The sequence below is a fragment of the Engystomops pustulosus genome, chromosome 6 (assembly GCF_040894005.1).
Source record: "Engystomops pustulosus chromosome 6, aEngPut4.maternal, whole genome shotgun sequence".
Classification (NCBI taxonomy): Eukaryota; Metazoa; Chordata; class Amphibia; order Anura; family Leptodactylidae; genus Engystomops; species Engystomops pustulosus.
The window spans coordinates 98,818,493-98,833,134 of record NC_092416.1 but is presented as its reverse complement, the minus strand read 5'-3'; the positions used below and the strand labels follow the sequence as shown (position 1 = coordinate 98,833,134).

Here is a 14,642-nt window from a genome sequence, read left to right as displayed (position 1 = left end):
AGCCATAGCAATAGGATAGCATCGTTTTGTTAAAAAAAACAAAAACACAAAAAAAATTTAGTTTACAATTTAATTTTGAAAATGTTGAACCCGAGGGCTAGGGGTAGAGGACGAGGGCGTGGGCGTCCAACTACTGCAGGGGTCAGAGGCCATGGTCCTGGGCGGGGTGAGACACCACCTGCTGATGAGGGAGCAGGGGAATGCCGCAGAGCTACACTCCCTAGGTTCATGTCTCAAGTTACTGGGACTAGTGGTAGAGCACTGTTGAGGCCAAAACAATGCGAACAGGTGATGTCGTGGATTGCGGACAATGCTTCTAGCCATTTGTCCACCAGTCAGTCTTCCACGCAGTCCACCCATGTCACCGAAATCAGCACTCCTCCAGCTCCTCCACCTCAGCCTCCTTCCCCCCAGTCTGCCCCCTCCCAGGAAAATTTGGCATCTGAGGAACTGTTTTCTGGACCCTTCCCAGAGTCACAAACCACTTGTCCGGTTGCTGCTGAGCTCTTTTCCGATGCCCAGGTTTTCCACCGGTCGCAGTCTGTGGGTGATGATGACATTGTTGACGTAGTGGAAGAAGTGTGTAAAGAGGTGTCGGACGATGAGGAGACACGGTTGTCAGACAGTGGTGAAGTTGTTGTCAGGCCAGGAAGTCCAAGGGGGGAGCAGACTGAGGGATCGGAGGATGATGAGGTGACAGACCAAAGCTAGGTTGATAGGCCGGGTGAACACAGTGCTTCTGAGACGGAGGCGAGTCCTCGACGAGAACAGGTTGGAAGAGGCAGTGGTGGGGCCAGATGGAGAGGCAGGGCCAGAGCTGGTGCATCAGCACCAAATGTTTCACGTAGTGAAGCTCCCGTGGCGAGGGCTAGATTTTCGGAAGTCTGGTTCTTTAAAGAAACACCGGATGACCGACGGACTGTGGTGTGCAACCTGTGCCACACCAGGATTAGCAGGGGTTCCACCACTACCAGCTTGACCACCACCAGTATGCGCAGGAATATGAATGCTAAACACCCCGAAGTCCGAGTGAGGAGCAGACTGAGGGATCGGAGGATGATGACTCAATGGAACCAAGGCCGTTCACCTCCGGCCGGGCACACCACTGCTCCTTCCCCTGTGTCATCTGCTAGTCAGCCCCCTGCCCAGGTCACCGGCCCAAACACCTCCCGTGCGAAAACCACACCTTCGCCTCCACGATCCTCCACAGCATCCACCAATGTCTCCATGCGCAGCGGTCAGCTCTCCATACCCCAGACGCTGGAGCGCAAGAGGAAGTACAGTGCAACCCACCCACACGCCCAAGCCCTCAACGTCCACATATCCAAATTACTTAGCCTGGAGATGCTGCCCTATAGGCTGGTAGAGACCGAGGCCTTTCGCAACCTCATGGCTGCGGCCGCCCCTCGGTAATCGGTCCCCAGCCGCCACTACTTTTCCTGGTGTGTCAGGCCTGCACCAGCCCTGCACCAGAATGTGTCAGACAACATCATCCGTGCCCTGACCAATTCCGTTTCTGACAAGGTCCACCTGAACGGACACGTGGACGGGTGCTGCCGGGCAGGGCCACTATATAACGCTGACGGCACATTGGGTTAACTTGGTGGAGGCTGGGGCCGAGTCTGACCCTGCGCTGGTCATATACTGCCGACGCCGAGGATTGCGAGGCCTACCTCTGTCCAGGTCTCTCAGGCCTACTATGCCTCCTCCTCCTCCCACCTCTCCTCCAGCTCCTCCTCCGAATTACCATCCGTGGGCAGGGCGCCATCAGTCGGTAGCTCTAGGCACAGCAGCACTGCCGTCACTAAGCAACAGCAGGCGGTGTTAAAACTACTAAGCCTAGGCGACAAAAGGCACACCGCCCAAGAGCTATTACAGGGCATCACAGCGCAGACTGATCTGTGGCTGGCACCGCTGAACCTGAAGCCAGGCATGGTTGTGTGTGACAACGGCCGTAACCTGGTGGAGGCTCTGCAACTCGGCAGACTGACACATGTGCCATGCCTGGCCCATGTGTTAAATCTCATAGTTCAGCGGTTCCCCAAGACATACCCCAATCTGTCTGATTTGCTCACGAAGGTGCGCCACATATGTGCGCATTTCAGGAAGTCCAGCACAGATGCTGCCACTCTCAGGGCAGCACAGTGCCGCCTCCGACTGCCCGCTCACCGACTATTGTGCGAAGTGCCCACGAGGTGGAATTCAACATTAACCATGTTATCCAGAGTTTACCAGCAGCGCAGAGCGATTGTAGACTGCCAAATGTCAACTTCCACCAGAACTGGTAGTCAGGTCAGTCAGCTTCCTCAAGTCTACAATGAGGAGTGGACGTGGATGTCTGATATCTGTCAGGTGCTGAGTAACTTTGAGGAGTCAACACAGATGGTCAGTGGCGATGCTGAAAAACTTTCTGGTCAGCATGAAGTCGGAAGCTTTGCACTCGTCACAAGAGACGGGGGAAGAAGATTCCCTTGTTGATAGCCAAAGCACCCTCAGGTCTGTTTCTCAGCGCATATCGGAGGAGGTGGAGGAGGATGAGGAGGAAGAGGAGGAGAATGTTGGCGAGACAGAAGAGGGGAGCATTGCTCAGTCCTTCACTGTTCAGTGTGTATGGGCAGAAGAAGAGGAGTTGGAGTAGTTGGAAATGGACAGTCAGGCCAGTGAATTCTTGCGCGTTGGGACTCTGGCGCATATGGCAGATTTCATGCTAGGCTGCCTATCCCGTGACCCTCGAGTTCAAAGAATTTATTCCAGCACCGATTACTGGGTATTCACTCTCCTGGACCCACGGTACAAGCAAAATCTTTCCACTCTCATCCCTGGAGAGGAAAGGAGTGTGAGAATGCATGAATACCAGCAGGCCCTGGTGCACAAGCTGAAACAGTATTTCCCTTCTGACAGCGCTAGCGGCAGGGGGCGTACTTCTGCGGGACAAGTAGCCAGGGAGAGTAGGCGAGCAGGCAGCTTGTCCAGCACTGGCAGGGGTACACTTTACAAGGCCTTTGCCAGTTTTATGTCACCCCAGTAAGACACTGTCACCTGTCCCCAGTCTCGGCAGAGTAGGGCTGATCTTTACAGAAAGATGGTCAGGGAGTATGGAGCTGACTATACCATCGTCCTAAATGATCACACAGCTCCCTACAACTACTGGGTTTCAAAGCTGGACATGTGGCACGAACTGGCGCTGTACGCCTTGGAGGTTCTTGCCTGCCCTGCCGCTAGCGTGTTGTCTGAGCGGGTTTTCAGTGCAGCTGGTGGCATCATCACCGATAAGCGTACACGCTTGTTGACTGACAGCGCTGACAGGCTGATGCTTATCAAGATGAACAAAGCCTGGATTTCTCAGGATTTCCATTCTCCACCAGGTGAAAGAAGCTCAACCTGAATAATGTATGCACTCCTCCTCCTCATTTTCCTCCTTCTCCTCCTCTTTGTACACTAAAAGAGGAAACTGGCTATTTTTTGCCAGGGCCAACTGGCTCTAGCTATAGTACTCTATGTATTTAATTTTTCTGGAGGGCCACCTACCCGGTCCTCTGGTTTGAAAACTTTTTTTAGACTGCCACATACAGGCACTCAATCTATTACATTTTTCTGGAGGACCACCTACCTGCTCCTCTGGTTTGAAAACTTTTTTGGACTGCTACATACAGGCACTATCCAAATTTAATTGTCTCCATAGCAGCCGGAACTCGGCCGATCTGTCGCCGCCATGCTGGAGACCTGAAGTTGCAATCATAGCAGCGCAATATGGATGCCCCATACTGTCGCTCTTAATCATGGAACCATTTCTGAAAAAACAATTAAAAATTGAACTTCAACAATGCTATTCCATTATTCCTAGATGAAATATTCAAACGACCCCGCCTGCTTTGAAAATTATAATATTTTCAAAGTAAACGCTTCTGGCCCCCTGGCCCATTTTGGGTGGGGAGGAGCCGAGAGACAGGGGCTTGGACAGGCCAAAGCTCGTCTGGCAGCGGACCGCCAGCTCCATCCCAAGATTCGCATCCATGCATACTGCCCCTGCTGTTTCCTGTCCATTTTGCCTCCACAATCCTCCACAGTGTCCACCAATGTCTCCATGTGCAACTTTCAACTGTCTATACCCCAGACGCTGGAGCGCGAGAGGAAATACAGCACATCATCCCCTTATCAAACAAGCTGTGTCAGGCAGAATTTTCAGGCGTTTCACCAGATACATAATGGAACTCAGCGCATCTGTCACCGCCATGCTGGAGACCTGAAGTTGCAATCATAGCAGCGCAATATGGATGCCCCATACTGTCGCTCTTAATCATGGAAGTCGTCTCCATGGCTGCTTCCACATGTCGTCCCCTTATCAAACGAGCTGTATCAGGCTCATTTTTCGGGTGTTTCACCAGATACGTTATGGAACTTGGTCACTATGTCGCCATCATGCTGTGTTATCGACTAAATATACCGTCAACCTTTTGTTCACATAGGAAATCATTTCAGCGCTTCTTGCTCACCTCCTTTGGTTCCTCTCTGCCGCCTTAACCAGGCAATCCGCCTTAACCTCGCCAAAAGGAATTTTTAAAATTGGTTTGAAGCCTGAGTCCATTTGGGGTGTGTCGCCATGCCACTCTCTAGCCTACCGCTGCTGCCGCTGCCTCGGCATGCCGTCTTCTATAGTGTCAGGGTCAATTATTGCATGTTTTTGATGCTATCTAGCCTCATTTGGTCACTCTGTCATCGCCATGCTGTTGCCCATAATTTTGGTATAATGGTGCGATTAAGCAGCCTCAGAGGCATCCATGTATGCTGCCCCTGCTGTTTCCTGTCCATTTTCGTGGTGTTTCCATCATTTTCTGAGGTTTCCAGGTGTTTGGCCAAGCTTCCCTATGCAGACCCTTGGTCCCCTTGAAAAATGCTCGAGTCTCCCATTGACTTCAATGGGGTTCGTTATTCGAGATGAGCACTCGAGCATCGGGAAAAGTTTGTCTCCAATAACGAGCACCCGAGCATTTTAGTCCTTAACTGTTGTAATGACACCTGTAAGAGGAGTATTGGGAAACTGTCATATGGTCAGATGAAACCAAAGTACATCTGTTTGGTAGAAGCACAGTTTGTCATGTTTGGAGAAGAGTGAATGCTGAGTTGCATCTAAAGAACACCATACCAAATGTAAAGCATGGGGGTGGCAACTTCATGCTTTGGGACAGTTTATGTGAAAAGGGACCAAGACGGCTAATCCGTACGCATGAAAGAATGAATGGGGCCATGTATCATGAAATTTTGAGTGCATCCTCCTTCCGTCAGCAAGATGAAGATGAAACATGGCTGGGTCTTCCAGCATAACAGTGACCCCATGCAAACTGCCAGGGCAACGAAGAAGGTCCTGTTTAAGGTCCTGAAGTGGCCTAGGCAGTCTCCAAATCTCAACCCCATAGAAAACCTTTGGAGGGAGTTGAAAGTCTGTGTTGCCCAGTGACAGCCTCAAAACATCACTGCATGGAGGAACGGGATCAACATACCAGCAACAGTGTGTGCCAACCTTGTCAAGACAGAAAATGTTTGTCATTGCCAATAAAGAATTTATAACAAAGTATTGAGATGAACTTTTGTTATTGACCAAATACTTATTTTTCATCTTAATTTGCAAATAAATTCTTTAAAAATAAGACAATTTTCTGGACTTGTTTTTACAAAGTTGAGGTCTACCTATGATGCCATTTACAGGCCTCTCTCATCTTTTTAAGTGGGAGAAATTGCACAATTGGTGGTTGCCTAAATAGTTTTTCTCCCACACTAGCTCTGGACACTACATCCTTTCATGCCTTTTATAACTGAAAATAAATTTCATGTTTCCGCAACAAGAATCCATTTGAAGGAGATTCATCTATCGCTGCCTGGGATTAGTCTCACTACATCTTTGAACTTCAACAAGAGAATCGAAAAATGGCTTTACAGTAATTGTAATCTAGGATAAGCTGCATTCCTATGCTTCATTAACTTGAGTAACAGAAGGCAGAGATGATATAAAACTCGTTTTATATCAGTGTGAGGTTTCAAGGTTTACTGACAATACATGTTGAATATGGTCATCATTATTAGAGCACACAATTAAATATACTGTAGACATTGACATAGGAAAAGCAAAGGAGCAGCAGACTGAGTAGGAGGGGAAGCTATTGCAGGAAAAGGCAGTACACCAAAAACACAATATGTGATGCAAACGGTGGTTTTAATCCATAAGTGGCAACATGAGTAGGCTCAGGTTTTATAAGAGCCGAATTGTCACCACTTATGGATTACAACCATCAGTTTTTGCACCAAATATTTGGTTTTTTGTCTGCTGCCTTTTCATGGAATATTAAGAAGATCCAAGTGGTGGGATAATTTTAACTGTAAGCTATAACTGTAAAGCTTTGGATTTCTTTTGAACTGGATAGATAAATGATAGAGCATAAGCTTCTGGTTGGGAGTGGCATATACAGGCGGTCCCCTACTTAAGAACACTCGACTTACATACAACCCTTAGTTACAAACGGACCTCTGGATATTGGTAATTTATTGTACTTTAGTCCTAGGCTACAATAATCAGCTGTAACAGTTATCAAATCTGTCTGTAATGAAGCTTTAGTGTTAATCCCGATTCTTATGACAACCCAACATTTTTAAAATGCAGTTGTCACAGACACCAAAAAAGTTCTGGCTGGGATTACAATGATAAAATATACAGTTCCGACTTACATGCAAACTCAACTTAAGAACAAACCTACGGACCCTATCTTGTATGTAACCCGGGGACTGCCTGTATTTTACCATGAAATTATATTTTTTTTACCAATAATAAGATATCATCTTTACTTATATAGTGCCATCATATTTTGGAGCACTTTACAATGTCCACTGGACCCTATTGCAAGGCATTGGAATCTATCATGCAATGTTCAGAAAAGCGGTGTGAAAGAACAGACATTTGTCACATGTTACTAAGGGATAAAGAGATATTGATGATGTATTCATGTATCCTAACTTGAATCTATCTGTGATTATATATTCTATAATTCAGGATCAATAGAAGTTCTTTATTGCACAAACACTAAATTTACTATTTGTCATTTATATTATTACATCAAAAAAGTAATGTGGTATGTAAAGGACGCACTAAAATATTCAACAATTATGTCATCCTCTGTATGAAAAAAAAAAAAAAAGAAGATATGCCGTTTACTACAAAGTCTTCCTTAAATTTCTGACTAGTCTGTCAATACTATACTAAATTGAATCGCCTCTCAAACAGAATTTACTTTTCCACAATGTTGCTGCCACAAAAGTTGCCCAAAATGGTATTGGTTCATTTAGCTTGTATCACAAGATCCATCATTTAAGGGATAAAGACTGCCAAAATGGTGACGGTTAAAATCCTGCAGTGCACAGTGACCACTATGTTGGTACTATTTTACAAAGCTGGTGATTCCAAAACAACCAACCTGATCCTAATCTCCCTAGTTAGAAAATGTAGTTTTTTAATTAATTGTTTTATGATTTCTCATATTAGTACAGATAAGCGGACCAAAGGTTCTCGTTTGGGTTTAGTAACATCAGCTCCGCTCATCTCTAATAAGATATAATGAAAAAAAATAAAGATGGATATATTGCCGCTTACAACACCTTGCACAGGTGAATTGGGGCAAATTTATCAAGATTTCTAAGAGTAAGAATGTTCTTAGTTGTCCATGGCAACCAATTATAGCTCAGCTTTCATTTTACCAGTGCTAACCAGCGCTTTACCAGGGCAACTAAGAACATTCTTACTCTCAGACAGCTTGATGAATTTTCCCCGTTTTTGTCTGGAGCTACCCATTAATTCAATGGTTAGCAAATTGACATATTGCGCTTACACACAGCAGTGGTTTCTACAGATCCAAATGCGGACAAACTGTCTCACCTTCAAAACACAGAACACGCCATATTACTGTCCATGTTTTTATTGCTGTCATCGGCATTGGTTTTACACGGGAACAATTGGGGTGCAAGCAACAAACCGTGGAGAAATCGGGGGAAGATTTTTGAATAGTGTGGTAACAGTGCAGAGTTAGACTAGACAGTCTTGTGCTGCACAAAATGTGTCTGATGGTGGATGATAAATCTGTCAAAGTTGAAGACTGTCTTGTCATACTTTGGACCCTCATACTGTGTTGACATCACAGGAAGTAAAGATCTGAGCCAATATGGCAGCGCCCATGTGCCACTGGCTTGTAACGAACTGTAGCATACTTGCCGGATGCATTTTATGGGTTAATACCCACAATCAGTATCAGCACCAATTGGGAGGGAGTATGCAGCACCTGTAGCTAACATTCTTGCTGGAGAGAGCCCAGCAATAATTAAATAACAATAAGCCAGATTACAAAGATGCAAACATTAGTGTGGAAAGAATTGTAGCTTATAGTACAAATATAGAAAGTACTGCATAATATAGCAATTACATGGAAAGTATATATCATATTTACAACTGATTTGTAAACATGGCATGGACCACACACAGCCAAACCTTAATTAATATTTCCAAGCCTTTCATCATATTGTAAATGCCACCCTGCATATGCCAGCGTTGAAGCCATGAAACGAATAGACATTTATTGTTTACCCACAATAATACACCACTAAGCGATATGTCTGAACATTAAAGTCTTAAGCACTAGTGGGGAGTTCCAGTCTCCAGCAGATCAATAATGGAAAATGCCTTGATTTATAAGGCTGCCAAAGCTACCTAGTTATGTTAAGCAGACATTTCATGGGCAGCAAACCTACCTCACTGAAATTGTTTTGAGAATCAGAGAGAAATGTCAAATCTAATGGTACGACCAATATTCACAATAGTTTTTTTTCCATTGTCTTGGATTTTATTTTCCTTGAAGAGCTATAAAATAGTATTTTGATCTTGGAATGCACGGTCTGCATTTGATGTTCAGAGGTAACAGAGTTGACTTGTTTGCATCACTTGAGTGGAAAAGCACAGTTAACAGATATAGTTGGTGCAAGAAGTCAAGCTTCAAAGTCAAATGCACCACTGCATCTAAAATCTCTATATATTTATATAAAACTGATGGCAGCATAGACAAACATAGAACTGTTGTAAAGAGCTGGTCTGATGATAAACTACCCCTAATATATCTAGTCAATGTTTTATGGGAAATAAATGAAATAATTATTTAGAATTATTTATTCTAATTATCAATTAAACGGTTACAAGAAGAATATCTGCTCCGGTCTTGTCATTTTCTGCTAAAATATGCAATTACATTTTAATTTCAGATGATCATACTTAAAAGTCAGTCAATGGCCAGAAAAACAGTTTTCCTATCATGTTAATGCGGATGGCAACCTGTTTGAGCACAGTAAAGGCCAATAATTCCTGGCATGCGAGCAGAACCAGAGACAGGCTTTCAGGGCTATGTAAGTAACATTTTATCAGGAGCCTATGGTTGCTAAGCACTTCATGCAGTAGATTTCATTCTTGTTTATATCATAATGTGCTGGTTATTCTGCAATGTGAGAAGGATCTGCACGAGAATTTCTGTACAGCACAGCCTATATGATTCTCTATCTTGCATAGTTATGCAGACGTGTTATGTGTAAACCTGGCTATAGATTAGTATTGATCCAGTGCTATGATATTAATAGAATATTACCAGCTGTTTATTGGTATGCATTGTTTAGTGCAGCCAGTATTTTCTTTGCGCCTTGCTGTATGTTATTATTTGTGAATCACCTGGTTGTCAAATCCATATTCTCATAACATGGTGAAAAAGCAGAGCATTAAAATCAAACATTTTTGCCACAGCCAAGCCTTGTGTTAATTTTTGATTAGCATCAGTGTATAAACTGCTTAGCTCCATTCTGTAATCTGTGTGTGGTAAGCCACCACTTTCAGCATGTTTCTGCTTCTTTTTTTTCCACAATGTAGGAATTTAGTTCTGCTCAGAATTTGTTTTCAAGATGAGGCAGCAGGGTTTTTAAACATTGATATTAGCGTGACAAACTTCATGTGAACATGTCCTCGGGGTAATATCCCACATAGCCACTACCTGTGAATTACCTTGTGATTTTACAATGTTTATTTTTATCCTCATGTGTTTTGAAGGTAAAAAATAAACTACAAAAACTGCAGCCAAAGAAAAGCATTGCAAAACCTTGTTGACATTGAACCACATATTAGCTATACCTCAGCAGCCATGGTAGTTTCACACTTACCATAATGCTCCATAAAATCAATGGCAAATACAGTTAAACTTCTGATTTTTCAGCACCAGGCACAACAGTTATTAGTATTTATTCATCTTATTATATATGAAAAACTGTCACAGCAATGACCAGCACAAGTGCTTCCTATACATTTTATATAAATAGTCTGTCTTTCTACATAGGCTAATATGATGTTACTATGTTGGTAAGTGCAATGCTATCTTACATGGCATGTTACACTGGTGGGAGACTTCCTGAGGGATACATGACAGGCTTCCTTTCAGAGAGCACAGCACCTGAGGTTTTACAGCCCAATCTCTTCTGAATGGTTTAAATTAAGTAACACAATTAATGGTAAGTAAGGGATGACACAGAGATGCAAATGAAAGGTACAATTCTGTGTTTAATGCATGTATAAACCACAAGTTTAATAAAGGAAACTTACCATATGAAATCGGTACAGTGGCTGCAAAAGGTTGGCTGCTTGAAGAACCTGGCCGTGAACTTGTGACTCTTTACCTCATGCACTAGTTTCTGCCTGAGAGCTCCTTTCCTACAAAACAGGGGCTTTACAAAAGGCTGCTCCACATCGGTGCCAGTGCACACCTGAGCCATCTTCTCCACGTCTCCAACTAGCTCGGAGATTTCCAGATTCACCCAAAGCCAGAGGCCACAGCGAGGAAATAAAAGCTAAACACCTGGCAGAGAGAAGCCCAGCAGCAGCAATGAAGGATGGGAGAGGAGAGAGCTGCAGTCAGCGGTGGCTGTGAGCCTCTAACTGCAGATACTTGCTGTAACTGGAGGGCAGTCTTCACTGCACGCACTAGAATAATGTATGTGTGTCTGTGGAGACTCGCTGTGTAATGCTATCTGGAGAAGCCTAGGAGATAGAGGGGGCAGTTCTAGAACATAGCTTTCAAAAGGAAGGACTTTTCTCTGTCTGCAAACCAGGGGAGTTTCTCAGACATTAATAGAAATTGTTTATTAATGTTAAAACTAAAAAAGGTATACTGTCCACAGGATGACTTATCTGATGATTCCAGCTGTTTTACCAGCTACTGAATTGACAATCTTTGAATCATTAGGAAAATGGCAGTCATTTTACTGCTTATTGCACATTGGTAAACAATCATAACGCAATGACTAGGGCTCCGTTCACACCAATGTTGTTGCTGGGTTGTGTTTTACCTCTGATTGTAAGAATGGTACAACAATAATACAATTCTGACAAATCCTATCGTCAATCAGACCATGTACAAGTATAAAGAATATCACTGCCTCATTAAAAATAGGTGCTGTTTTCAGGGCCAGCGGAACGCCATGGCAATCACTGCAATTATAGGATATGTCCTGTTTTGTTTCATACTCATTTGTACAACCACCATTTATGTACCCATTAATCCATTCATTATTTATTTATCTATTTATGTATTTATTTTGCTGGTCAAGTATCGTTCCTCATGTGTTTAGTTGACAATTTTGTTGTTTTCTACTTTGTTCTGTGACATGTATACTTTTGTGATATGTACATTTCTATCTCCAGAATCTATAATTATGTAATGAGCTCCACATAATTTTTATATATAGTTATAGCAATATAATATTATGTATATATACATATAACTTAATGAATTACACCCAACTAAATTCACCATATCATATCACTTGTGCAAGTCATTCTCTTCCATCAGACCATGCTTCTCTCATATAATTTTCTCAGTATACAAATTCATTTTCCCATCATATCGAACTACAGATTTCCACTAAGTTCGCCCTTTTTATGCATTATATCTTATAGTTTCCATTATTATTTCACCACCCCTGTCCATCTTTTTCCTAATTAGTTATATCATTTTCCCCCCTCACTCCCGCTACAGTCATATAGTATGGGACCTCTCTTGCACAGGTGCAACTTCCCCCTCGGCTTTCCCCTCAGCAGTACTAAACCCTGCGCCTGTGCTCTCTGTCCCTCCATTCACCAGCACCCCACACCTGCGCACTCGGGTCATCTCTACTTCGCACACCAGAGCTTTAGTGTATTTAACAGTAGTACAAACACATACACCGACAACCCAGACGCTTCCATTCCACTGGATTGGTATGTACATCCAATCATTACTATTTCCTTCCCCATTGCATCTGCTGACTATTCTAGCCACCTGTTGATCATCACCATTTTCTGATTCTTTTCTTCTGTCACACCCAATGTACCATTGTCATTGCTATCAATATGAATTATAATGAAAGTATATATTTAGTCTGGAAAAGAGACGACTACAAGGGGACATGATTCATTTATATAAATATATGAATGGTCCATACAAAAAATATGGCGGTAAGTTGTTTCAGATCAAATCAAAAGACGAGGGGGCCCTGTCTCCGTCTGGAAGGATCAAGGTTTAATCACTAGAGGCGACAGGACTTTTTTACCATGAGAACTGTCATTCTGTGGAATAGTCTGCCTCAGGCACTGGTCACAGCAGGGACAACAGAAAGCTTCAAGAAAGGTCTAGATGCCTTTTTACACCTAAATAACATTGATAGTTATGTCATATAGAATTGCTCCCCCTAAATCCCTTCTTCATGCAATCCCTTCCCTTCCTTGGTTGAACTTGATGGACAAGTGTCTTTTTTCAACCGTATAAACTATGATAAACTATGATATGATCAGCTGTTATATGTATATTACATATGTTTTCTGTGTGTTCCATATTTTATATATCTTTTATATATACATTATACACATTGATTATTTTATATTTATTGATTATCTTACATTTTATTTATTATTTTACTAACCACTCACAACTGTTTGTTTTTTTTTCCCTTGTCAGTTGTTATATATTCTGACTTGAAAAATAAAAAAGACCTTTTACCCATATAAATATCGGCTTCTGTCTTAGTTGTAACGCATTATCTAGCAACCCTGTTTTTTCTTTTTCCTTTTACTTTTATACACACTCTGGATTTTATTCAGACAGAGGTCTGACGATGCAACAACTCTTTCCTCTCCCTGACAACATTGGGGCACATTTACTTACCCGGTCCCGTCGCGATCCCCGAGGTGCGATGTCCGGCGAGGATGAAGTCCTGCGCGATTCACTAATATTGTGCGCCCGATATCCTGCATGTGTCACTTCCTCGCTGAGGTCCGCAGGAGTTCACCTTCTTCTTCCCAGTGTATGTGAATGCATGTCTTGCGACACAATTTGAATTTTAAACCCCACACTTAGTCTGAAACCCGATGGAAATGTGGTGTACGGACCCTTAGTGAAAGTGCCCCATTGTTTTGATAACAGACCTCCCTGTATATATTGGATTAACATCTATGCACATTTTTAGGCGCCTGGCTCCAATGGAACTCTGAAAGCCACTCCGCATACCACTATGTGTCAATGAGTCACTGAGGTTTTTTGCCCTCCTAACCACCATTCGTGGCTTGTCAGGGATATGAGGTGTCAGTCTGGTGTCACTCTTTAAGATCCCCCAATTTTTCAGGAGTAGATTATACACATTGTTCCATTGGTTGTTAATGTAAGCAACCAAAAATCAGTTTCCCATTTTTTGTCTATTCTTGGGTTGACTTTGATATTACTGGTGTAAGTTTCATCTGCCATGGATTACAATTCAAATCCTTCAAGTCCTCAGGGGAAGCCTTCCAAAAAAAAAAGAGGATAACGTCAATGAAGCGATACCATTCCAGAACATGCTCCCTATAGGCAGACAATGGGTACATTCTGTTCCCCTCCCACCAAATCAGAAAGAAGTTTGCATAGGAATGCGCACACCGTGCACCCATCGCCGTGCCTGAGATCTGACAAAAATGAAAAAATCCATTTTACATTTAAAGACATCAGTTGGGTCTGTTGGAAAAATTGTGTATTATGCACGGTTCAACAACTATCTTTTAGTTTCATCAATGTATAGTTCTATGGGCCAAAGAACAATGCCCCCCCCCCCCTTTGTCAGCCTCTTTGATTGAAAAGGTATTGTTCTTTTGCAACCTGAGCAAAGTTTGCCGCTCATCACGGGACAGATTTTCATGCCTGCTGGGATCAAGGCGTAGGGATTGAATATCCTGCACCATGCAATCGAAAAATATTTGAATGGCTTTAAAGAGTTTCAAATTAGGTGTAGCTGATGTATTTCCGTTTTCTTTTAGAAGATCCAATAGGTCAGAAAAAACTTTACGGTCTGTATCTGGCAACACATTAATAAAGGAAGGCTGATGATATAAGAGTTTGAATGAGAGTTATCTACTGAATGAGAGCTTGCCCAACCTTTGCATGGAGGAAAAATTCAACCATTTAGACTTAAAGGAAACCTACCACCACAAATCTACCTATAAAGGTAAATCGGGTGGTAGGTGAATCAATGGGACGTGAGGATAGCCCTTTTAAGGGCTAATCCTCACGTCCCCGCAC

The 14,642-nt window shown here is 43.0% G+C and overlaps 1 protein-coding gene across 3 annotated transcripts in view; it reads right to left on the bottom strand.

Moving 5' to 3' along the window:
* PRKCG (protein kinase C gamma) overlaps positions 1–11,100 on the bottom strand; it is a 556,381-nt gene extending 545,281 nt beyond the window's left edge. For 2 of the 3 annotated variants that reach the window (XM_072110472.1, XM_072110471.1), the window contains exon 1: positions 10,664–11,100. In XM_072110472.1, the coding sequence (XP_071966573.1) occupies positions 10,664–10,833 (170 nt within the window). In that variant the 5' untranslated portion in view covers positions 10,834–11,100. The remainder of the gene's footprint in view (positions 1–10,663) is intronic. The other variant, XM_072110470.1, reaches the window with a different exon arrangement.
* Positions 11,101–14,642: the final 3,542 nt, after the last annotated feature.